At 37.4% G+C, this 25,280-nt stretch overlaps 1 protein-coding gene and 1 pseudogene across 7 annotated transcripts in view; both read right to left on the bottom strand.

The window, feature by feature from the left end:
• Positions 1 to 25,280, bottom strand: part of LOC114044126 (DEP domain-containing protein 1B) — a 262,877-nt gene that overhangs the window by 160,630 nt on the left and 76,967 nt on the right. For 5 of the 7 annotated variants that reach the window (XM_027863435.1, XM_027863428.1, XM_027863429.1 and 2 more), the window contains exons 2-4: positions 17,537 to 17,634; positions 9,911 to 10,101; positions 819 to 899 (exon numbers count right to left, since the gene is read on the bottom strand). In XM_027863435.1, the coding sequence (XP_027719236.1) occupies positions 819 to 899; positions 9,911 to 10,101; positions 17,537 to 17,600 (336 nt within the window). In that variant the 5' untranslated portion in view covers positions 17,601 to 17,634. Of the gene's footprint in view, positions 1 to 818; positions 900 to 9,910; positions 10,102 to 10,828; positions 10,973 to 17,536; positions 17,635 to 25,280 lie in introns of those variants that run through there. The other 2 variants (XM_027863432.1, XM_027863433.1) reach the window with 2 other exon arrangements.
• On the bottom strand, positions 5,632 to 6,220 carry LOC114044129 (annotated as a pseudogene).

The raw sequence follows: 25,280 nt of genomic DNA, 5'->3' as shown, positions 1-25,280 counted from the left end.
TTTCCCCCATGAAGGATTATACTGAGTTTTGCTGAGAGGTAATTCTTGGTTGTAACCCTAGCTTCTTTGCCTTTCAGAATACCATGTTCTAAGCCCTCCAATGCTTTAATATATAAACTGCTAAATTTTGTGATATCCTGATTGTGGTTTCATGATATTTGAATTGTTTCTTTCTGGCTGCTTGCAATATTTTCTCTTTGACTTGGAAGCTCTGGAATTTGGCTACAATATTCCTGGGAATTTTCATTTGGGGATCTCTTTTGGGAGATGATCAGTGTATTCTTTCAATTTCCATATGTGGTTCTTGGGCTGGAAAATTGTTTTATCCCCATCCTTTTTTAGGTTCTGCAGCTCCAGAATTTGTTTTGAGGCATTATTTTAAAGGTATTTGGAAGGTAATTTGGGAGTTCAGGTGAGTCACTGCCTTTTCTCCACCATCTTGGCTCCTCCTTCCCACTGATTTTGAATCTAGAGCAGATTAAATGTGATTCAAAAATCAGTTTTAAAAGCATCCTTCTAATTTGCCCAGCTGTAATAGTTACTGGTTACCCTTGAGAGAAGTTAGGTGGTGCAGTGGATAGAGTGTCAGTCCAGGAGTCAAAAAGACTCTTTTTCCTGAGTTCAAATCTAGCCTCAGACACTTACTAGCTGTGTGACCCTGGGCAAGTCATTTAACCCTGTTTACCTCAGTTTTCTCATCTGGAAAATGACCTGGAGATGGAAATGTCAAACCACTCCAGTATCTGTGCCAAGAAAACCCCAAATGGAGTCATGAAGAGTTGGACATGACTGAAAAAAATGACTAAACAACAACTTACCCTTAGGGCTATAGGTGATCTGGAATAGTCAACAATGTCACACCGGTATGAATAGCCTACACCCCAGCCAGACATCATGAACTAAAGTGAAGAGAAAGAAAGAAAGAAAGAAAAAAACAGAAAAAAAAACATTGAGGAAATATTTACTTAGCAGGTGCACCTAAGGATTTCAACTGGATTTTCCCCATACATTTCTCATAAGAGTACCTAAATGAGAAATCTCAGCAGTAAAGGAAAAAGGTTAACTAAAATGATGACCAACTATAAATCACACTTAAATTCATTTTGTTGTTCCTGTAAATATTGTTCTGAATAAAACAACTTTCTTTGGACAGTTATCCCAACATAGTGTACCCCACTGAAAGCAGAGGGAGAAGAAAAGTGGGGCAAAGATTATCCAAACTGTATGCTATGCAGATGATTGCCAGGTGATGAAATTTTCTCTTATATCTAGCAATAATCAATATTTTAACTTATGAAATCAGCAAATAATCAAGTCAAAGCATTACCTCAAGATATTTTCTAGGCGAACACAATAACTGGGTTTTTATTTGCCTTTTGCTCAGGGTTCAACTTCCAGTCATAGATCACAATGACACTATTTTCTCTTAAATGAAAATTCAAGAAAATGGGCAAAGTAACATTTTTTAAAAAAGATAAGGGAAACTAGTAGATGTTCTTCTCTATGGCTTTAGATGAAAAGTCATCCAAAAAAGAAAATTTTCATGTTAATAAGTCAGTAACAACTTTGCAATCTGGTAGACCTTAATTCCAACACACCCACAAAATGGCTTTAGATCAGTAAAGAAAAGAATAAACTGTTTGTTGAAGACAATGGCTTGAAATTGAATCCAAATACTGTGACAACATTCTTCCAAGTCTGATTGTGGACAAGTTTACTATTAAAACAGTAGTGAGTAGCCAAGGGTTCTATTTATTTTAGTTTTAATTAGTTTAATTAGTTTTAACAGACATTCTAAGTGGTTGACAATAGTCTGTTTGCACAACTGCCCACTACCCACGTTTCATCTTTCTTAAAACTTTTCACTGAGCATTGCAGTGATGTCATTGTGTTCCAATGGACCTCAGCCTTAACTTTTATAATTTGATAAACCTAAAGCAAATTTTTTTAAATTATAACTTATTTCATCATGTGATGGTACCTATTTAAACTTTTGCAAATGGTCTATAAAGCTAAAAATGTAACCATGTCATTTTTAAACTTGAAAATATGATTTTTCAAGGCCATATGGAGATATTTCAGGAAGAAAAATATAGACTATGAAATATCATGAAAGTTAAAAATTCATCTTAAAAAAATACCAGCACCTGACTTGGCTCATACACTTGTTTTTTAAAATTCATTTTGGTGGTACCTTTTGTTTTTACAACATAGTTATTTTCAAATAGACTCTCCTGCCCCAACCCACCCCACTAGCAGCAGAAGAACCTTCTTTTGTAACAAAGAGAAACAGTTGAGCAAAAGCAATCAACATAGTCAATATATCTGACAAGCATGTACTCATCATGTAATCATTTTATTTACCTAGACAGGACAGATTCTTAGACATGTAATTAATAGAATAGAATGATTATAAAGAAAGCATAGTTCTATAGATACAAACATATAATGCATCCATGCACAAAGACTGCAGGAAGGGAGACATGCATGTGATTTCAATCACAGAGAGAACAAATAATGTAGAACCCCTTCTATTCATGTGGATTGACAATTTATCTGTAATTTAGATTCTTAGAGAGTTGTTTCACAGCATTGAGAGGTTGTGATTACTTGCTCATTGTCACATTTAGCATGTGTCTGAAACAGGGCACATACTGCTTCAATGCCTCAATGAAAACACATGCATAAATACACTGTCAGGGTGGGACTCCTTTTTCTAAGCTAGCTAGGAAAATTTCAAAACACACCACAGGACTGAGACATATAGAAAGACATGACTGATTCCACTAAGGAAAAGCTAGATCTGCTAATGTTTGGGAACCTTTTTGTTAGTGCTTTCCTTTACACAAGGATAGAATCCATCTCATAGTTAAAGTTTTGCTGTGTATTCTTGAGTTCTAAACTGTAATCATTAATTAATTAATAATTATCACTAAATAATTAATCTGTCAGAGTCTTCTCATTACAAGGTATCTTGTCATCTGCTCTGCAGATGGACCCTCTTTCTCCCTGCTGGAACAGAGATCCTCCAGAGACCAAGACTCCCTTCTAGGGGAAGGTAATCCATTCAGCTTTGGAATGATCATGAGCACACGTCTAAACTGCTATATCTATTTGGCTCCAGACCCTGCTTCACCTCTCGCCTAGTCTGCCATCAGGCTGGTAGGACCTATATTATCCCTCTACATGTGCAGAGGATAGCTTTACATTGTGCCTTCAAAAGATTGCCTCCTCTCTCATCCCCACTCTCTCTTATCTTCATTCCCTAATGTCTATAAATATGATCACATCTCCCCCATCCTCAAAAAAACCTTACTTGATCTATCTATTCCCACTAACTCTATATAAAATCCCATGTTAGTCCCTCATTTTGTGGCTAACCTCCTCGAAAAGGCTATCTACAACAGGTGCCTCCGCTTTATCTCCTCTCACTCTCAATACTAGCTACAGTCTGGCTTTCAATCTTATCATTCAACCAAAACAGCTCTCTCTGAAGTTACTAAGGATCTCTTAATTGTCAAATTGCTTTATCTTTTCTCAATCCTCATTCTTCTTGAACTCTCTGTAGCATTTGACACTGTCAATCACTCTTTTCTTCTTTATAGTCTCTTCTCTCTAGGTTTCTATGGCACTTCTCTCTCCTGGTTCTCCTCCTACCTGTCTGACCACTCCTCAGTCTCCTTTGCTGGATCTTCATTCAGATCACATTGTTAACCTCAGGAAAGGCTTCAAGGCTGGTCCTTCTTCTCTTCTTCCTCTATCACATTTCACTTCTGATCTTGTCTCTCTGCTAATGGTTCTCAAATCTACCTATTTAGCCCTAAATTTTTTACTGACCTCCAGTCTTGGATCTTCAACTGCCTATTAAACATCTTGAAGTGGATGTCATGTAAATGTCTTAAGCTCAATATATTCAAAGCTGAACTACTTATCTTTTCCCCAAAAACCCTTTTCCCTTCCAAACTTCCCTATTACTCTTGAGGGCAGCAGCATCCTCCCAGTCCTCCAGGCTCACACCCTATGTGTTTTGCTTGACTCTTGACTCCTGAATCTTACACACACAACCACACCCACACCCACACCCACACCCACAGACACACACACCACTCATATCCAATCTATTGCCTGCTGGTTATTTCCCTTCCACAAGTCTCTCCTCACTCTAGGCCGTCCTCCACTCAGTTTCAAAGTGATCTTTCTAAAGCACAAGTGTGACCATATCACCCCCTGCCCCTCATGCAATAAACTCCAGTGGCTTCCTATCATCTCTGAGATCAAATATAAAATCTTCTGTTTGGCTTTCAAAGCCCTTCAAACCTGGCCTCTTCCTATCTTTCCAGTGTTTCTCTATTTTACTCACCTCCTTATACCTTACACTGCCATGACACTGACCCCTTTAATGTTCCTTGAACAAGATACTCCATCTCCAGAATCCATACATTTTCTCTGGCTGTCCTCCATGCCTAGAGTTCTCTCCCTCCTTATCTCCACCACCTGGCTTCTTTTAAGTCCAAGCTAAAACCCTACCTTCTACTAGACATCTTCCTCAACTCATCTAAATTCTAGTGCCTTGATGATTTCCAATTTATGCTATATATAGCTCCTTTGTACGTAGTTACTTGCATGTTGTGTCCCCCACTGAATCGTCAGTTTCTCAAAAGTAAGGACTATCTTCTACCTTTCTTTGTATCCTCAGTGCTTAGCGTAGTACCTGACATGTAGTAGAAGTTTTATGAATGTTTACTAACTGATTGACTCAGCTATCTTTCTAGAGAATTCCCCAAAAAACTTCCTTCCCTGGACACCATTCCTCTACATCTGTTGTCTTCCATATTAGAATATAAACTCCTCAAGGGCAAAGATTATCACTTTCTTATTTGTATTTCTAGCAACTAGCATGGTACCTGGTATATCATATGTATTTAACAAATACCTTTCATCAATTCATACTTTAAGGACCTCTGATTTTGACCCAGTGAGTACTTCATCCATCACTGGTCATCATAATGACCCCATACCTTACTAGATTGTTTTCATGAGTTGCTGTGGTCAAAAAGTTCTGAGCCTATAGTTATCTTATTCTACAGAAAATAAACACTATATCGAATATGAGAAAGCACATGAAATTTTCAACTTTTACATTCTAACCTGGGCACATTCTTGGCCACCAGTGTGTGCTGAGTATCTAGTTCTCTTAAAGAGATTTTTGAAGAGACACAGAATATGGAGGGCATAATATACTAAGCCAGTCTTGGCTCTTAGAGTAAATGTTTCTTTCCTTTATCTCATTCCCTATTTGACCCTGGGTCAACACTAGTATATCTTTACCACATTTTTTTCTACTATACTACAAAATTTACTAAGATAAACCAAATCCACCCATTAGCTCTCTAACATGGAGTGCAGAATTCTTTTTATTGCCTTAACTTTTATTTTTCAAAAACGAGCACTGGGTATTTTTTAACATGCAGTAGTAGTGTCATGTCATATGTATCTTACAACTGCAAGTTTTAGTAACAAATGAAATTAGTAATATTTAGATAATTCATAGTGTTTATAAAATGAAATTTTTTTTTATCAAAATACACTTCTCACTAAGATAAATAAATAAGATCCAAGCAAACCCACCTAAACAAAGTTAGAATCAACTTTGGTAGATTTCAGTGTAATACATTGTCCATAACTAGCATGTTTGCCCTTTCCCCCCATTGCTGCTCATCTTCTGGGCTAAGAATTATTTCAATTTTTTTTTTATTAAGATTTTATTATATTGACATGTTTCTCATTCCACAGCATCTTCAGCCAAGCTCCATACACTCACAATTCTCTGGCTAATTGATGGCAGGTTAGTCAGAAGCATCTGGAACACTGGTGATGGAAGAGAATGCTGTATAACTTCCAGCAATTGCGGTGGCTGCCCACAGACAGCAGTGGCATTTGTCAAGTGGTCAACACCCTTTTCATATTCAGCTTGGGCTAGTAATTCCTCACCAAGCTGCATTTCTTCAAGAAAGAACTTCTGAACAGCTTCTGCATCTTTAAGGTCAAGTAACTTAGAAAGCCCAGCTCTCTCTTTAGCAACCTTCTGTTTCTTTCTTCGATGTCGGAGCCTGCTCTTGAAGTTGGAGTCGCTCTGTCTCTTGCGGTCAAAGTAAATACAGTAGCCGATGAAGAGGGCCCCGCACACGCCAGCGGCGATCGCTCCACTCCGGCCCACCATGTTTCCGGCTGCTGCTCGCAGTGGAGGTAGCAGCAGCGGGGCCGTCCCCGCACTGACCCCCAAGTCAGGAGAGTAGCTTTACCACATTTTTGATGAGGTTATTTATCCTGAACACTTAATGACACTGTACCTTGTGTAATAAATTCTCTGATGTACTGTATAACCAAGAAGGTATCCTCTTCAGCTGCTACAGGTATCAACTTTTTACCTGAGGTGGGATTCATAGCTTTTCTCTAATTTTTCTTATCTCTAATTTTTGATTAGTTAAGAACGCCACAGTGATGTATGCATATATTCATTTTACACATACATGAGTCTTTCAAAATAGCTATTTGCCAAGGATAGGAAATAACTTACATCATCCAAGCCAAAAGGAACACCCATTTCATTCTGAAAAAAAGCTGGTGTATGAGTAACTCAATCATTCAGGCTAATTGGATATAAGGCAGGCTAATAGGAAAGGGCATTGTGTTCCCTTCTTGTTTCTAATGCTTGCAACACTGAACCAGCCCAGTAGAGTGGAAAGAAAACTGGATTGAAATCAGAGGACTTGAATGTGTATTCTGACTATGCCTCTTATTACAAATGCTGTCTTGGGCAAATCACTTAACTTGCCCAAGGGAAAGGGCTTGGCTAAATTAAATTCAAGAATGTTTCAGACTTTTTAGTAGAAAGCATGACAGCAAGGAAATAAAATCAGCTAATGTAAATTTAGTTCTGCACCACAACCTTAAAACTTGGAGAACATATACAAGAAAATCACTCCCTAACACACTCAGACATTTCAGCTGCTCACAGATACCATATAAAGGCTCATATTCTTATTGTCCGTCCCCTAATTCAACACCATTCAGCTACCTATTTGGCCATCATCGATGTTTCTTGCTCCTCTGTCCACATTCCATAAAGAGAAGTGAGAACACCTGGTATAACCTTGGGGAAGCAAGTAGAAGGACCAAGAGGAATAGTCCAAATGATTGGATTAAACCCCACTTAATCTCTGGAAGAAAGTGAAGATAAGGAATGAAGATAACGTATTGCCACAATTTCTCCTGAAGTGCCATTTGACAAAATCAACCATTTTCCCATGTGGGTAAAATACTAACATTAATATTAATAATAATAGCTAACATTTCAGTGGTATTTACTATCTGCCAGGCACTGTGTGAAATGCTTTAAAAGGGCTGTCTCATTTGATCCTCACAACAATCCTGGGTGGGAGGTAACGTTAACCCCATTTTATAGATGAGAAAACTGAGGTAAACAGAGGTTAAGTGATTTACCCACAGTAACACAGCTAGTAAGTATGAGTCTGGATTTGAACTCAGGTATTCCTGATTCCAGGCCCAAGCTGCATTACTGCACCATTGAGCTGCCATTACAAGTATCGTTATACCAAAGAATGGCATAACCAACCTACTTCTATGTCCCAGCCTCTTACAAACCATCTGCTGTTGTCACAACAAAGGAACCTGTCCCAAGAGCTTTCTCTGGTCCCTGTGCATGTACCCTATGTAAGAAATTCTCTCCTAAAATATCACCCACTATAAAGAAAAAACTTGTCAGTTACAGATGTGGAGCTGAAAGCTACCGTAGTGGTCATCTTGACCAATACCCTCATTTTGCGGATTACAGAACTGAGGTTGATGAAGTCAAATGACTTGCCCAAGATCACATACGTAGTAAGAGGCATGGTCAGAATACACATTTACACATTCAAGTCCTCTGATTTCAATCCACTTTTCTTTCCACCCTACCAGGCTGTTTTAGTGTTGCAAGCACTAGAAATGAAAAGAGAACAGAATTGTGTGTGTGTGTGTGTGTGTGTGTTTTTTTGATGTCCCGTAGCAATTAGTCTACTAATTCACTTCTAATTTAAGCATGTATTTACTACATAGAGGATGCAAAATCACTGTTTTATTTTCAAAACTTGCCATTTGGGTGTATTCATTTTAGCAGAATTCTATTACAACTAAACATTTTGGAAATTCACTATAGCATAATTTTTTTCATTACTGAAATGCTACATAATCATCATTTTAATAAAACATTTCTCATAACTGAGAACCAGAAAAACTGCTTTTAGCTTAACAGGACTAGAGTAGATTTTTAAGGACCAAAGCTTTAAAAAATAGTACTTGAAACACAGATTAATTTAAAACACACCACAGCCAGAATTCTCACAATATGCAACACTACCATACACTTACATAGCCTTTTAAAGTTTTCAAAGAATATTTATATTGTTTATGTCTTGTTACATCATGGGTATCTAGGTGGTGCAGTGGGCTGGGAATCAGGATGACTTATCTTCCTGAGTTCAAATCTGGCCTCAGACACTTACTAGTTATGTGACCCTAGGCAAGTCATTTAATTTTATTTGCCTCAGTTTCTTTGTCTGTAAAATGAGCTGGAGAAGGAAATGGCAGACCATTCCAGTATCTTTGCCAAGAAAACCCCAACTGGAGTCATGAAGAGTTGGACATGAATGAAAAAATTACTGACTGAACATCACAGGACCCACTTATCCTCTTAAAGGCAGATCAAAAAACTTTGAGACACAATAGCAAACAATTCAGGCTAGGGTTGGGTAGAAAAGTCCAACTGGTCTTTAGCTGCTATTGTAATATTACCATGATGTTACATTATGTCTCAAGTAGAGCTTTCACTATGCATTCTCCAGTTCATTCCTGACCCAAGTTTAACATTAAACATGTCTTCTAAGATGCAGGCCCTGAATGCAGGCACATAAAACTGAAAATGCAACATTAACTGTAAACAAAAATGACAAACACCAGAGTTCTGGGACCTAATTCAATAAATATACACTTAATATCATTAGAATAGAATATACCAGTGCCCTTCTTTGACAAGAAGCACCAGGATGCTGTAATAATAATAATGATAATAATAATAACTAGCATTTACGTAGTGATTTAAGATTATCAAAGCACTTTACAAATATTTCACATAGCAATATTAGGATGTGGTAACTACAAGAGGAGCTAATACATCAAAAAGCTCTTTGGACATTAAAATGATAAGGAAAAATGTAACTCATTAGAAAGATTTTGTTTCAATGTCAAAATAAAAGAATTTCTACTTGACCTTCAGTGATCCCCCTCCCCCAATCCATTTCCTGAATATTCTGGTTAATCATGATCTTTCTGTGAAACATTTTTAATATTTCACAAAAAAATTAGTTCCCATATTTTAAAGCTAAAATTTAATTTGGAATTGTTTATGTTAAAGCTATTAAAGAATCACACAGTATTGATAAATTAACAAATCTTTCACTTTGCCTCTGGGCTGAATTACCCTGAGATTGTTCCAAATGATTCACTGTCTTCAAGACAATTCATGGGGATTTTTAGGGAAGCATCTGGCTCATCTCAGTGTCTAAAAATCTGTCTCTTCATTTTTCCTCATAATCTTAATAATCACTGAAGCGACAGTGTGTGAAGCATGCTTATGTTACACTCTAACAATAACAAAATCCATTACAAAGACTAAAAATAGGGGGCAGCTAGGTGGCACAGTGGATAGAGTACAGGCTCTGGAGTCAGGAGGACCTGAGTTCAAATCCAACCTCAGATACTTGACACTTACAAGATGTGTGACCCTGGGCAAGTCACTTAACCCCATTGCCTAGCCAAAAACAAAACAAAACAGAAGACTAAAAATACTTACCTCATAACACATATATAAAGAAAAGAGCACTATTAAAAAATTGTATGTAATCATCAATTTCTTGAGGTCAAAGGGCTTGCGGTTTTCCATAATCTTTGGTCCCAGAGAAGTGACAAAATAGATATAGAGTCCAAGGATAAGGGTTTGTGGCAGAGGAGAGGACATGAGTGGCCAATCCCCAACTCTGGGATCTAGAAGAAAAATAAGAATGTCAATGAATGTATGCTGTGTCAAGGGACAGCTAATGGAGAAAATATATTTTTCAAGTGGTTAGAATGGGGTGTCTAAATTGGATAATGTAACATCATGGTAATATTGCAGTAGAATGATTCCATAGCAGCATGGTACTGTGGACTGGGTAATAAGGACTGAATTCAGAGAACTGGATTCAACTCCCAGTTACTAACTGCGTGACCATGGGAAAATCTTTTAATTCCTCTCACCCCAGCATCTGTCTAAGATGAATAACTTTACATGGCTTGTGATCAGGAAAAGAAATTCCCACATGGATGACATCATAGGAACCTGACATACTGACATATGTAGCATGAAAAAAAAATGCATAGTGAAAGCTCTACTTTAACCTTCCAATGAAGTTTGAAAAAAATATGATTGCTATTCCAAATGTGTTTAAGTCTTGACTCTTCAAGGCCAGCGCATTCTTCATAGTATCACTATCAGAGTTGAAAGGCACCTTCTCAGAGTAGCTAGGCGGTGCAGTAGATAGAGCACCAGCGCTGGAGTCAGGAGGACCTGAGTTCAAATCCGGCCTCAAACATTTGACACTTACTAGCTGTATGGCCCTGGGCAAGTCACTTAGTCCCAACTGCTTCGCCAAAAAAAAAAAAAAAGAAAGAAAGAAAGGCACCTTCTTGTCCAGTATCCTACTCAGTTCAAGAATTCTCTGTACAACCTTACCTTTCAAGGTGATTATTCAGCTTTTGGTTCAAATCTCTCCAGTGATGGAATCCTGATACCTAGAAGGGACTTTGGATATCATTTAGTCCAATACCTTCATTTTACAGATGAGAAAACTGAGCCCACAGAGGTTAAGTGACTTGCCTATAGTCACACAGGAAGTAAACAAAAAAATTAGGAATCAGACAAGGTCCCCTGATGTTAAATGCAGCATTTTTTCCACTGTGCCACACTGTCCTCACACAGATAAGGAAACTGAGGCCCAGAAAGATTGTGACTTGTCCAGGAAGTCCCCACAGTGTTGAAACTATAGTTCTGCCACCTTTAAATTAGACACAAGTAAATTTGAAGCTGAAAAATGTTTTGATCAAGGTAGAAAATGATTTTTTTTAAATAACCAACTAATTTTTTTTCTTCAATGTCACACCATAGGGAGCCTGTTCTTTGTTAAAAAATTCTCTTATGTTAGGTTGAATCCACATCTTCTATCCTTGGTTTATCCAATGGAAGGCTATATAATAAATCTAATTACTCTTAGTTATTTGACAGCTATGTTTTTTTCATTCACTTTATATACTTTTCATACATTATTAATCTTCTTTTCTCTCAACTAAAAATTTTGTTTCTACTACCATTCCTCTGATGACCTTGTTTCTAAACCTCTTTACCATCTTGGTCTATCAAATTCTAAATGCACCTCTTAAATTTTAGTGTCTAGAATTGAGCAAACAGAGTTGGTTGGGTCCATGAATTACTTTATACTCACAATCTCTTCTCTTCCTTTTGGCTATTTTGCCACCCATTGTCACCTCTACCAAAAAGGAGACTTTTACTGATAGTAGAGAGAATATAAGGTGACAAAACTAAAAAAAAAAAGGTCTTTTTAAAAATGTATTAGTAGTTCTAGTTAAAAAGCAAGATGGACAAAGTTGAAATAATCCCTAATTCTTATTTTACCCATTAGTTGTGTATATTAAGCTTTGCAAGTTATCTATTTCATTTCTTTTCCAACATTTTTGTGAAGAGTTTACCAGCATACCTCATTTTATTGTATTTTGTTTTGTGGCACATTGTAGATCTTGGGTTTGGAGGGGTATTTTGTCTTTTTGTTTTGTTTTATTTTGTTTTGTTTTACAATTTGAAGATTTGTGGCAACCCTGCATCGAGCAAGTCTATTGGCACCATTTTCCCAACAGCATGTGTTCATGTTATATCTCTGTGTCACATTTCAGTAATTCTCGAAATATTTAAAACTTGTTCATTATCATTATATCTGTTATGATGAACTGTGATCAGTGATCTTTGATGTTACTATTGTAATTGTTTCGGGGAGCCATGAACCACATGAGTGTAAGAACAAATTTAATAAATGTTGTGTATGTTCTGACTGCTTTAACAACCGGCTGTCCCCCATCTCTCTCCCTCTCCTCAGGCTTTCTCTACTTATTGAGATGCAACAATATTGAAATTAGGTCAATTAATAACCCCACAAAGGCCTGTAAGTGTTCAAGTGAAAAGAAGAGTCAATTGATGCAGCAAACTTCATTGTTGTCTTATTTTAAGCAATTGCCACAGCCTCCCCAACCTTCACCACCCTGATCAATCAGCAGCCCTTATCATTGAGGCAAGACCCTTAACCAGGAAAAAGACTACGACTTACTGAGGGTTCAGATGATGGTTAGAGTTTTTTAGCAATAAAGTATTTTTTTTTTGCTTTTCAGTGAGGTAATCAGGGTTAAGTGACTTGTCCAGGGTCACACAGCTAGTAAATGTTAAGTGTCTGAGGTCAGATTTGAACTCAGGTCCTCCTGACTCCAAGCCCAGAGCTCTATCCACTGAACCACCTAGAAGTCCCAATAAAGTATTTCTTAATTAAGATATATACATTGGGGGTTTTTTTAGACATAATAAAACTGCACACTTAAAAGACTACAGTATAGTGTAAACATAACTATTATATGCACTGGGAAACCAAAAAATGTATGTGACTGGCTTTATTGTAATATTCACTTTTTTGAGGTGGTCTAGAACCAAACCTGTAATATCTCCAAGTTACGCCTATACTATAGGGTGAACAGTAGTAACTCCTCAGTGATACTTTTTTCCAAATTTATTTTTCTATAACATACATTATAATTTTAATTAAGGAGAAATTTGAAATCAGTTAGCCTAGTAAATCCCACCAAAGTCTTCCACTACTTCTAGAAGTTTCCCTTCACTTTTATGTTTTTTTTGTTTTTTTTGGCTAGGCAATGGGGTTAAGTGACTTGCCCAGGGTCACACAGTTAGTGTTATGTGTCTCAGGCTGGATTTGAACTCATGTCCTCCTGAATCCAGAGCCAGTACACTATCTACTATGCCACCCAGCTGTCCCTTCCCCTCACTTTTAAAAGAAAAGGACTATCTTGCGAGACCATAATTGCCATATTAATTAATATAGCCAATGGAAGCCAAGCAACTGATCTATAAATCAACACCTTTGAGCAACAGCACTCCAAAGGGAGACTCAGGAGTAAACACAATCTCTTACCTTGGCATGGCCTTATAAGGCTTACATGTAGAGCGCTTTACATAAATTCTCTCTCAAAAATGGTTACAATTATACAGAACTGGGTGTGACTAAGAAAACTAGAATAGATCATAAAAGTTGGTCGGGACAAAGTTGGAAGTGACTGAGGAGGAGCTCAATAATTGATCTTGAGATAATCTGTTCCCTAGAGAATGATGGCAATGTCACAGAATTAAGGTGATGAGTTACTGTCCCTAACAAAAGGAATCCAGAGGACCTCTGTGAAACCTCAAGACCTGTGTGCCTCAGTTTCCTGGCTTATAAAATGACTTACAAAATTGAATTAGATGATTCAAAAGGTCCCTTCTAGATCAAATCTAATTGCCTATAAAGCAGAATGTAGGGGTTTTTTCCCCTTAATAATACTTTATGTTTTCCCAATTGCACATAAAAATAATTCTAACACTTTTAAAATTTTTAGTTCCAAATTCTCTCCCTCCCTCCTGTCCCACCTCCCTCCCAAAGACAGTGAGCAATTTTGTATAGGTTACACATGTGCAATCACACAAAACATATTTCCCTATTAGTCACATTATGAAAGTAAATAGCCGAAAGAATTGGATTTGGAGTCAAAAGACCTGAATTTGAACTCAATATTGGCCACCTGTGACCTTGAGCAGGCCACTTGACCGCTCAGGCTTCAATTTCTTCCTTGGTAAAATAAAGGGGTTGGACTCAATAGAAGGCCTTGAAGCTCTTGGCCTGAGAGTCTGTGATCTTACTGCAGGCATGTCACTCCTGCTTTAAGAAAAGGATACTGCCAATGTACATTCGTGGAAACCAGTTAAGATTCCATATTGTGGGATAGAGAGGAAGAAGGGGCAGAAAAGAAGCCATGTATTTTCTCTGTCCCTCATGGTGAGCACATCCAGGATAAAATTATTAGTGTATATCCAATCAAAACTTCAAAGTAATCTGGAAAGAAGACTTTTTTATACAATGAACATGTTCCTTAACTAAACAATATATATTAAAACAAGATACTTTTAAAAATACATATATATGTGTATTTTATTTTTTCCTGAATTACATGTTTAAATAATTTTTTTAACATTTTTTTAAAGTTTTGAGTTCCAAATTCTATCTCCAAATCTAATTTTTTTGGCTGACACTCAAATCAAGGAACAGAGAAGATGAAGTATCAGTTAAGAAGTTTCAGAGACTGGGGTGGGGGGCACCTAAGTGGTGCAATGAATAGAGCACTGACCCTGGAGTTAGGAGGACTTAAGTTCAAATGTGACCTCAGACACTTAACAGTTATGTGAACTTAACCCCAATTATCTCAAAAAAAGAAAAAGAAAAAAGAAAGAAACAAACCACAAAAAGAAAGGTTCAGAGGCAATTGGTTTCTACTTGGTGTTTAAAACCATTAAAAGATAAAAGCAATAATCTCATGCATCTTCTGTCTAATATATTGTGTTATACATACTTTGGGGATCAGATGAGTTGATTTTGCGGGTGTGGGAGAACTCCAAATGAGGAAGCTCCCTCAACCAAAGCAGTCCAACACCTGCCCTACCTCTTATAGCTCAAGAGAGTCATCTGAGGCCCTGAGAGCTTAAGGGACTTGCCCAGGATCCCACAGCTCACACGTGGAACTTGAACCCAGATTCTCAAACTCCTGGCCCCATTTCTCTATCCATGATGCCATGTTGCCTCTTTGGATGAGTTCAAAGAACTCACTAATAAAACAAAAGAATACAAAAATGGATTTTAAAAATATTAACAAAATTATCATTTCTCTAGCTATTTATTTAATGTATAGTTCTCTCTAGCTCCTTGGTTAGTAGGCTAATACTTTCCTTTTACTCCTCTGTTACATTTGTAATGGGCATTTGGTGCAAGCCAAGATCACCTATAGCTTCACCCACATAGAAGATACTGGGTACCTGATTCCAGGAGACAGAAGAATTGGTGCATGTGTAGACATTCTGTGTTGGTTTACCATGTGGTTGAAAGCAGCCTTTTTCCACTATATATGTAGCTAGAAATGCCATGTCTTTAAAATTGCCCGAGTGCACTCTGGATCTTTTCTGCATTTGCATTGGAGGAAAAAGGACCTTTTCACTCACATGCAGTAAGAGGGGAGGGTCTAAGAGCCATCTCCCCCCCTCCACCTACTTAGGTATCTGGCCCCAAGAAATTGGCTGGGAGTTTGGGCCTTTTCTGACTATCCTTTTCACTTCTAGGTTCAGAAAGTCGAGTCTCTAACTTGGGAGCTCAAGTCACTGGGATCCAGAAGATTAGCAATCCAGATGAGGTGTTTCAAGCAGTCCAGTTTTTGTTCAGTTGTTTTTCAACTGAGTCTGATTCATCGTGACCCCATTTGGAATTTTCTTGGCGAGTGGTTTGCCATTTCCTTCTCCAAATCATTTTACGGATGAGGAAACTGAAGCAAATGGGGTTAAGTGACTTGCCCAGGGTCACACAGTTAGTAAGTGTCTAAGACCAGATTTGAACTCAGGGAGATGAGTCTTCTTGACTTTAGGCCCAGTGCTCTATCCACTGTGCCACCTAGCTGCCCAGCCAGTCTAGTAGGGACTCTTTAAGTCTTGCTTAAAGAGCAAGGGTGCTCTATGTTAGCCTAGTGGAGCTTTGAACTTTAATTTAGTAGAACTAAGGCCATGTAGGAATTGAGCTAAGCTGTGAGCCTAATTTCCCTCCCTTTCCTAAAGACTGAGGTGGTATAAGGGAGAGACAATGGCCCTACGCATTGAGGGAAATATTAATATGTTTCTTCTTACTCTATCTCTGAAGTTAACGTTTCTTTGTACCAGATTACCCATTATTAAGTGGTTAAATGGAACTGGGGTGCTATTCACTCAGTTCCTAAAATTGGGAGAACACAATCATTAATGGTTCCAGCCAATGACAAGAAAAAAGAGACTCCCCAGTGCTGGAAAACCTTGGTGGAAAGGGGGAAAATAAAATGTAACAAACTTGGCCAGAGAGTGGGACCAGAGCAATCCATGTTACACATTACTTGGCACTAGTTTTACTCTACTAAGAGCAGGCAATTTATATGTAAGGACCATCAAAGGTGCCCTTGACAAATGTTACTTTTAATTAGCTTTGCTTTGAAATATGTGCATTGTTATTGGACCTTTATGGAATTTGCAAATTTCTGACCTATTGCCAAATTCTGGCTTTTTGTAGTTCCTAGGCCACGGAGTTTTCCGGCTGAAGTTAATAGGCACGATGTCCACTCCATTACAGGTCAAAAAACTGTTAACATCAGCAAATTTCCCAAGGGTTGAGGGTACTCAGAATTAGAGCTGAAGTCAGGAAAAAAAGTCAAGATTACAGACCCTCAATCTTGGGCCCAGAATATTGTATTCTTAACTGATTCTCTTCTTTGATATGTGTTCAAAGGTGAGCAAATAAACCCAGTGAGGACCAAACAAAAGATTACAGAGCCCTTAGGCAAACAGAGGGGACAAACTCTAGAACATGTTCTCAATGTGTGTGTGTGTGTGTGTGGTAGGGGGCCCTTTGGCAGTCTAGTTCACCAACCCCCTTAAATCTATGTACAACCTCCCTAAGCCCCTGGGGGGGTGGTTCTTACTCTATGTGTTAAGAACCCCTGCTTATCTCTAAGGTGAGAATTTAAAAGGAAGAGATGATTAAAAAAAAAGACAACCCTTCTATATTTCAAGCCAACTTTGAACCAATTATTGGCAGACCTCTACCCCCCACCTTACTATACCCCTTCTGTGTTATCCTACCATGAGGGAGAGGGCTTCAAGGTGGTTCCTTTCCCCTCTACATTGGGGTACACCGAATCCCCAGTATACTGAGTTCATTAAGTCTTTGCGTGGTGGTGGTAGAGATGGATTTTTTAAAAAAACTCTAACTTAAAATATAAGCTTTAGTCTAAGAGGCAGGCCTGGCATCTAGCTACGTGACCTTGGGAAAATCATTTTAACCTCTGCCAACTTGAATGTTTTATTCAAATTTTATAATTCCACATGCTTTCTTTCCTGGCAACAAAGTTAATCATTTCTTTTAACTTAAAAAAAAAAAAAAGCTTTGGCCACAAAATACTCATTTAGATGTGACAAAGTACTGTTAAATATCCTGTTAAAAAAAAAAAAGAATGGGAGATCTATATGGGACATACAAGAAATTTAGCAACTTACCGGCATCTTTGATCCATTCGTCATAAAGGTGCACAGTCCTCGATGTAAGATCACTGAAGACCATTTCCCACAGGAGTTACTGGATCTCAGGATGAGTTCTTCATTAAAAGAAAACAACAAAAAAGCTCTTATGATCACAAATGTAAATAAGCCTAAGCTTCTTGCAATGCAATGTTCAAAAATGCTAAAAATTTAATAGGGACAACTGGCAAAGCAATTAGCTTTAACTGTAGGCTAATGCATTAGCAGAATACATTTATATTGGACCCAACGCAGTTGCAGATGAGTCACGTTTTCCATTATTTCAGAGACACAGCTTACTCCAGTAAAGATGGTTGCAATTTTACATGCCAAATGGAAAAGATGTTAAAGAAACATTATTTCAAGAAATACAGCAGGAGCATCTCCCATTCCAACAACTATATAGGACAAAAGGGATTGACCCTATCTCTGCTATGGTTACTTTGATATAAAATCCAAGAAAAAAAAAAAGATTTATGAAGATAAGATCTCAGGAGCTGGAGGCAATTACTAAAGTTGTTGATAGTAGGTGAAGTGGAGGAGTAGGGAAGGGCTTAGATATGAATTTCCTTGCTGATTGAAGATATAGAAAGTTAGATGAGGGTTAGAGAACTTAATTTCTTCAAAACAGTATCACCATCCAGTAAATCACAATCCAGTAAATCAAAGTCTAGGTTGTGGCCCTGGTCTTATGAATGAGGCCTGTGTTTCAAAATCAAGACCCCTCCTACATAGTATATAGACATTACAATTAAACATGACAAAATGTTTAATAGCCTTGAATTGTGAAAGAAAAATATGGATTCCACACCCATGGTGAATAAAGCTGTACTTGCCAAGGTTACCAGTGATCTAGAAATAATTAAATCCTATGTTATTTTCTCAGTTCTCATCTTTTTTTTTAAATAAATACTACTTTGAAATTTGAAATTTCAGATTCACAACAATTAAGGGGGAGATATTTTGTTTCAAAACAAGATTTCTTTGAGGTGTCTATCATCCTCTCAAACTATTGCCCTGTATCTTTTCTGCATTTCATAGCCAAATTCCCAAGGGAAAAAACATCTACTTATTTACTTCCCATTTCTCAACCTCTTGCAATATGGATTCCACACCCATGAATAAAGCTGTACTTGCCAAGGTTACCAATGATCTAGAAATAATTAAATCCTATGTTCTTTTCTCAGTTCTCATCCTTTTTTTTTTTTTAACCTTTTCTGGCTCTCGCACTGTTGACCATCTCCCAACTCCTGAATATTTTCTCTTCCATCAGATTTTGGGACATTGATCTCTCCTGGTTCTCCTCCCAGCTATCTGAACACTTCTTTGCTGGATCATCCAAATGAACCTCCCATTAAAGCATGGGTGTATCCAGGGCTTTATCTGATCCTTCTTTCTTTCTCTACACCTCTCTCAGTGACCTCATCGATTCCCATGGGTTCAGTTATTATTTCATGTGATGATGCCCAGATCCATACAGCCAGCCTTCAGCTCTCTCTCCTCAGTCCAGTCTGGCCTCAGCAACTTCCAAATGGACATCTTTATTCATATCTCAAACTCAACATATCTAAAATGGAAATCACTCTCTCTCTCCCTAAATGTGCCTCCGCCCTAATGTCCTTATTTATATCCAGAGCATAACCATACTTTCAGTTATTCAGGTTCATGTGGAGATTTAATAAGCTCAGTACACAGTATTCTCGGGATCCTATACACCCTAAATGTAGCCAAAGTGAGAACTTGGAAAGACCTGAGTTTAAAAAGGCCAAAGTCTCCTACTGTATCTGAGGCCATCTCTATAATCTGTATCTGGTCACTGGACCCAGATAGCTTTGGAGGAGAGAGTAAGGTTGGTGACTTTGCACAATCCTCCTTCCCTTTCTTTCAATTTACTTACTAGTCATGGTATCATCTTCCTGATGTCATGGTCCTCTTTGAGAATGAAGGACAATCCACATGCACATAGACAAATGTAGAGGGGAAAGGAACACCTTGGAACCCTCTCCCTCATGGTACAGGGAGGTTGGGCAGCACAGAATGACTGTGGTAGTGGGGGGAGTAGGTTTAGCAATGATTGACTGGTTTAAAGCTGGTTTGAAAGGTTGAAGAATTGTTTTTTTTTTTTAATCATCTGTTCCTTTTACATTCTTTTTAGAATCTTAGAGATAAACAGGAATTCTTAATATGTAGTCTAACTCTTCATTCTGCTTCCCAGATCTCATCAATTCAACCATCACAACATCTTTCCCATCCATTCCCTACTTTTTAGTCACATAGCCAACACCTTAGCTGAAGCCTTCATCATCTCTTACCTTATCTCTTACATTATCTCTTTCAATAGCTTCTTAATTGCATTCCCTGCTTCCAGTGCCTTCCCTGTTCAATCTATCCTCAACACAAATGCCAAAATAATCCTCTTAAAGCCATATCACTCCCCCCCTCTTGGATCTTCAGTGGTTTTCTGTTGTCTCTAGAATAAAATAAACTCTGCTGTCATTTCAGACCAAGGACAGTCTGACTCCAACCTAATGTTCCAAACGTTTTTACATGCTACTTCAACTCACACAGGCTAAACAATACTGACTTACTTCCTGGTCCACATACATAATATTTCATCTCCCACATCCATGACAATGTACAGTCTGTCCTTCATAACTAGAATGTACTTGTTTCTTACCTCTGTTTCCCAGTTTAATTTTTTTTTTTTTGGATTAAAGGGGCCATCCCTTAGCTTATTCTTAAAGAGCTCTAATCACTAAATGGGCATTGCCTCAGTCAAAATGAGAACTCGGAAAGATCTTAGCTTAAAAAAGCCAAGGTTTCCCACTGCATCAAACCACACAACTCTTGGAATAACAATGACAACAACAACTAGCATTTATATATCACTCTATACATACATACATACATACAATTATACATACATATACATACATATATACATCTACACACACGCACACATATGTATGTATATGTATATACAGGTTGCCTCAGTCAAACTGAGACCTGTTAAAGATCTTAGCTTGAAAAGGTCAAGATTCCCCACTGTATCTGGGGCCATCTCCAGTCATCCTGATCTATATCTAGTCACTGGATGGCTCTGGCTCTGGAGGAGAAAGTAAGGCTGGTGACTTTGCACAGCCCTCCCTCACTTAAATCCACTTAAATGTTCCAAACATTGTGAAAGAAAAATATGGATTCCACACCCATGGTGAATAAAGCTGTACTTGCCAAGGTTACCAGTGATCTAGAAATAATTAAATCCTATGTTATTTTCTCAGTTCTCATCTTTTTTTTAAATAAATACTACTTTGAAATTTGAAATTTCAGATTCACAACAATTAAGGGGGAGATATTTTGTTTCAAAACAAGATTTCTTTGAGGTGTCTATCATCCTCTCAAACTATTGCCCTGTATCTTTTCTGCATTTCATAGCCAAATTCCCAAGGGAAAAAACATCTACATGTTAGATGTCATGGTCCTCTTCAAGAATGAAGGACAAGCAGCAGAGAAATATACATATGTATTTCTTCAAGACTTCTCAGGTGCCACCTCCTATACAAGGTCTTTCCTGACCTATCCTTATATCCCCCAGTTGTAAGTGCTTTCCCCTGTTCTAAAACTATGTTGTATAAACTTCATAACAATTTATTGGTGTAAATATTAACTCTTCCCAACTGAAGATAAAGTTTTAAAGGGTAAGGACTCTCCCTTTTCTACTTATCTCCCCTATGCCTAGCACAATGCCTTGCTTCCGGTAAATGCTAAGTAAATGATTGATGAATTGAATTGAATTTTTAAAATGGTTGTTTGGTCTATTCTTTACTTTTACTTTTGCCTTTTCTACAGTCTCAGCTAAACTAAATGTAATCTCATTTTTAGTTAAATTAACTGACAATTCTTGGTGAATACATAATCCTTTAATCCTTAAGGGGTTAGCGAATGAAAAGTCTCTGCCAAACACTATAGTGTCCTGGGATTATGGGACTAGGAACTCATGAGAGGGATTATTAGATAAGGGGTAACAACTCCATTCAGTTGTTGTGCAGAACAATTCTCCAACCTAAAGAGTGGTCATATGAGGTACTCATAGATGGAGCCAAAGTCACTAGAATGAGTAAGAAGGACAATGTGACCTTAGGCAAGTAATTTAACCCCTCAAAGCCCACAGAAAACTCAGTAAAATGATAAATTACAAAACAGTTGTTGTTCTCGTTCAATAAAAGGCAAAAGAAGAGAAAAGAAATAGTAGTTGGTGATTTTCTGCTTAGGGGTGGTGAAGGCCCTATTTGTTGGCCCAGTAACCTATTGCCTTCCAGGGGTATGTATCCAAGACATAACAGAGAAACCTCACAAGACTGAACAGTACTGAAGACAAGTACCCACTTCTAGTCATTCATAGTGGCAAAAATGGGACTTCCAGATGGAAAATTAAAAAATATCACCAATGTATGTGAATACACCATTGGGGCTATGAATTGGTCCAACCATTCTGGAAAGTAATTTGGAACTACTTCCCAAAAGTTATTAAATTACATACCTTTTGACCAAACAACACTACCGTTAAGTCTATACCCCAAAGAGATAAAAGCAAGAAGATAAGAACTCATATGTTCAAAGATATTTCTTACTGTAACAAATAACTGGAAACTAGAATACCTGTCAATTGAGGAATAGCTGAACAAATTGTGGTATATGAATGTAATGGAATACTAATGTGCCATAAGAAGTAAAGAAAGGGATGGTTCCAGTGTAACTTAGAATGATTTGTATGTACTAATGCAGAGTTAAATGAGCAAAACCAGTAGAATAACTTATACAATAGCAACAACGTTGTAGAGACAAACAAGACTCAAGAATTCTGATCAATGCAAGACCTACTACAATTCAAGAAGACTAATGATGAGGCATGCTATCCAACGAGGCAGAATGAGACCTTTTTAAAAAAAAAAAGTTGACTAACAATGGAACCAAGATGAGGAGGGAAGCAGAAAACTGGAAAAGAATCTTTACAACCAGTGTCCCTGATAAAATATGTAGATAAAACATGTAATGTCATTTCTAAAATACATAGAGAACTGAGTCAAATTTATAAGAATACAAGTCATTCCCCAATTGATAAATGGTCAAAGGATATGAACAGGCAGGGTTCAGATGAAGAAATTAAAACTACCTATAGTCATATGAAATAATGCTCTAAATCACTATTGATTAGAGATATGCATATCAAAACAACTCTGAGGTACCACATCACACCTATCAGATTGGCCAACATGAAAAAACAGGACAATGATAAATGTTGGAGAAAATGTGGGAAAATTGGAACATTAATGCATTGTTGGTGGAGTTGTGAACTGATCCAACCATTTTGGAGAGCAATTTGGAACTATACCAAAAGGGCTATAAAAATGTGCTAACCCTTTGACCCAGCAATAGCACTTGTAGGTCTGTATCCCAAAAAGAACATACAAATGGGAAAAAGACCCACATGTACAAAAATATTTATAGCAGCTCTTTTTGTGGTGGCCAAGAATTGGAAATTGAGGGATGTCCTTCAGTTGGAGAATGGCTGAATAAGTTGTGGTATATGAATGTAATGGAATACTACTGTGCCATAAGAAATGATGAGCAGGTGGACTTCAGAAAAACCTGGAAAGACTTATATGAACTGAGGCTTGGTGAAGTGAGCAGAACCAAGAGAACATTGTACATAGTAACAGCGACAATGTATGATGACTGACTTTGATAGACTCAGCTGTTCTTAGCAACGCAAGGATCCAAGACAACTCCAAAGGACTCATGATGGAAAATGCTGTCCATATCCAAAAAAAAAAAGCGCTATGGAGTCTGAATACAGATCAAAGCATATTATTTGCTGTCTCTTTTTTTTTCTTTTTCTTTTTCTTTTTGTTTCTTCTTTTTTGTGGTTTCTTCCATTGGTTCTAATTCTTCTTTACAACATGACTAATGTGAAGATAGGTTCAATATGAATGTAAATGTAGAGCCAATATCAAATTGCAAGCTTTCTTGGAGTGGGGGGAGGGGAGAGATGGAGAAAAAATTTGGAACTCAAAATCTTATGGAAGTGAATGTTGAAAACTAAAAATAAATATATTTTTTAAAAAGCATGGCTGACACAGGGATTTATTTTGTTTGACTCTGCATATTTGTTATAACTGGGGAGGTAGGTAGGTCAGTGGATAGAGTGCTGGGCTTGGGGTCAGGAAAACCTGAGTTCAAATCCAGCCTCAGACACTTAATAGCTGTGTGACCCTGGGCAAGTCACTTAACCCTATTTTCCTCAGTTTCCTCATCTGCAAAATGACCTGGAGAAGGAAATGGCAAACCATTCCAGTATCTTTGCCAAGAAAATTCCAAATAGAGTAATGAACAGTTGGACATGACTGATAAACAACTGAACAACAAAAGGGGTGGAGCATTAGAGAGCACTATATATTAATTAAGAAGATAAACTCATGTGAGGAAATCCAGAAACTGGGAAGGAAGAGCATAACAGAGAATATTTGGGTGGGAGGAGGGAAAAACAGAAATGATTTTTGTCATGAGTATACTATAGGCCACCTGCACAGAAAGAGGAAATAGATCATGAATTTAAAAAACAGATCATAAGTCTAGCACAAAGGGCAGTAGTTCAATTATCCAGACATCTGTTGGAACTTTCTGCCAAAAGTTGAGCAATAACTTCTTGACTGGACTTAATGATAATTTCATCATTTAAAAACTGTATGAACCAATAAGGGGAAATTCTATTCTGGATCTAATTCTCATTACTAGGTAGGAGATGTTTGCTGGGGGTGGGGGGAGTGAAGGGTGAGAATAGTGGAAAACTTCAGAGGATGGTGACTACTCCATCCTAGAGTTTGTGATGGGGAAAACTGGGCATAATCTAACATGAACCCTAGATTTGGGGAAAGCAGTTTTCAACAGCAAAAATAGATTGGATTCCATAAACTAAATAAAATATTTCAGAAGATGTCAACCCAAGAATATTCAAGGAGATATTCAAGGATGAAATTATCAAGACACAAAGGGAAATAAATCTAATGAGGTAGGCAAATGGGGTTTTTCAAATAAGACCAAGGAAAATGAGTAGCCAACTTAAGTTTTAAAAAGGAATGTAGACTAATATGGTAATAGGTTTTGCATGACTAAACATGTATAACCTATATCAAATTGCTTAGTATCTCAGGGACATGAGAGGTGAGGGAAGAAGAGAAAAAATTTGAAACCCAAATTTTTTTAAACATGTTAAAATTGTCTTTATTTGTAATTGGGGGAAAAGAAAATATTATTTTTTTTTTATTTTAAAAGACATGTATACAAGCAAGACCAAGAAAAAGAATGTAAATATAAGAGCATGGAACATGACATAAAAATAGTGTCAGGAAGGCTAAATCTCAGAATGAGATGAAACTGAACAAGAAAGCTAAGGACAACAAAAAAGGGAGAACTGTAGTTTTTTTTTTTTAATCTATTGGTGAAAAAAGGAGGCTCAAAGAAGGGATAGGCTCTTTGCTTAGGGTCAATGAGACAATGACTCCTTACAGCAGAGAGAAGGTGGAGTTGCCCATTTTTTTTTCTATTTTTTTCTGCAAAGGAGAATGGCCTTAATATTGGAAATGACAGAACAAAAATGACAAATAGGGAGTTGATACTCTAGATTAATAAGAAGATAGCATGTAGCTACCCATGATGAATTCAA

Source organism: Vombatus ursinus, unplaced genomic scaffold, assembly GCF_900497805.2.
Source record: "Vombatus ursinus unplaced genomic scaffold, bare-nosed wombat genome assembly UNPS02014772.1, whole genome shotgun sequence".
NCBI classification, from domain to species: Eukaryota; Metazoa; Chordata; class Mammalia; order Diprotodontia; family Vombatidae; genus Vombatus; species Vombatus ursinus.
This window is presented reverse-complemented; position numbering and strand designations above follow the sequence as displayed.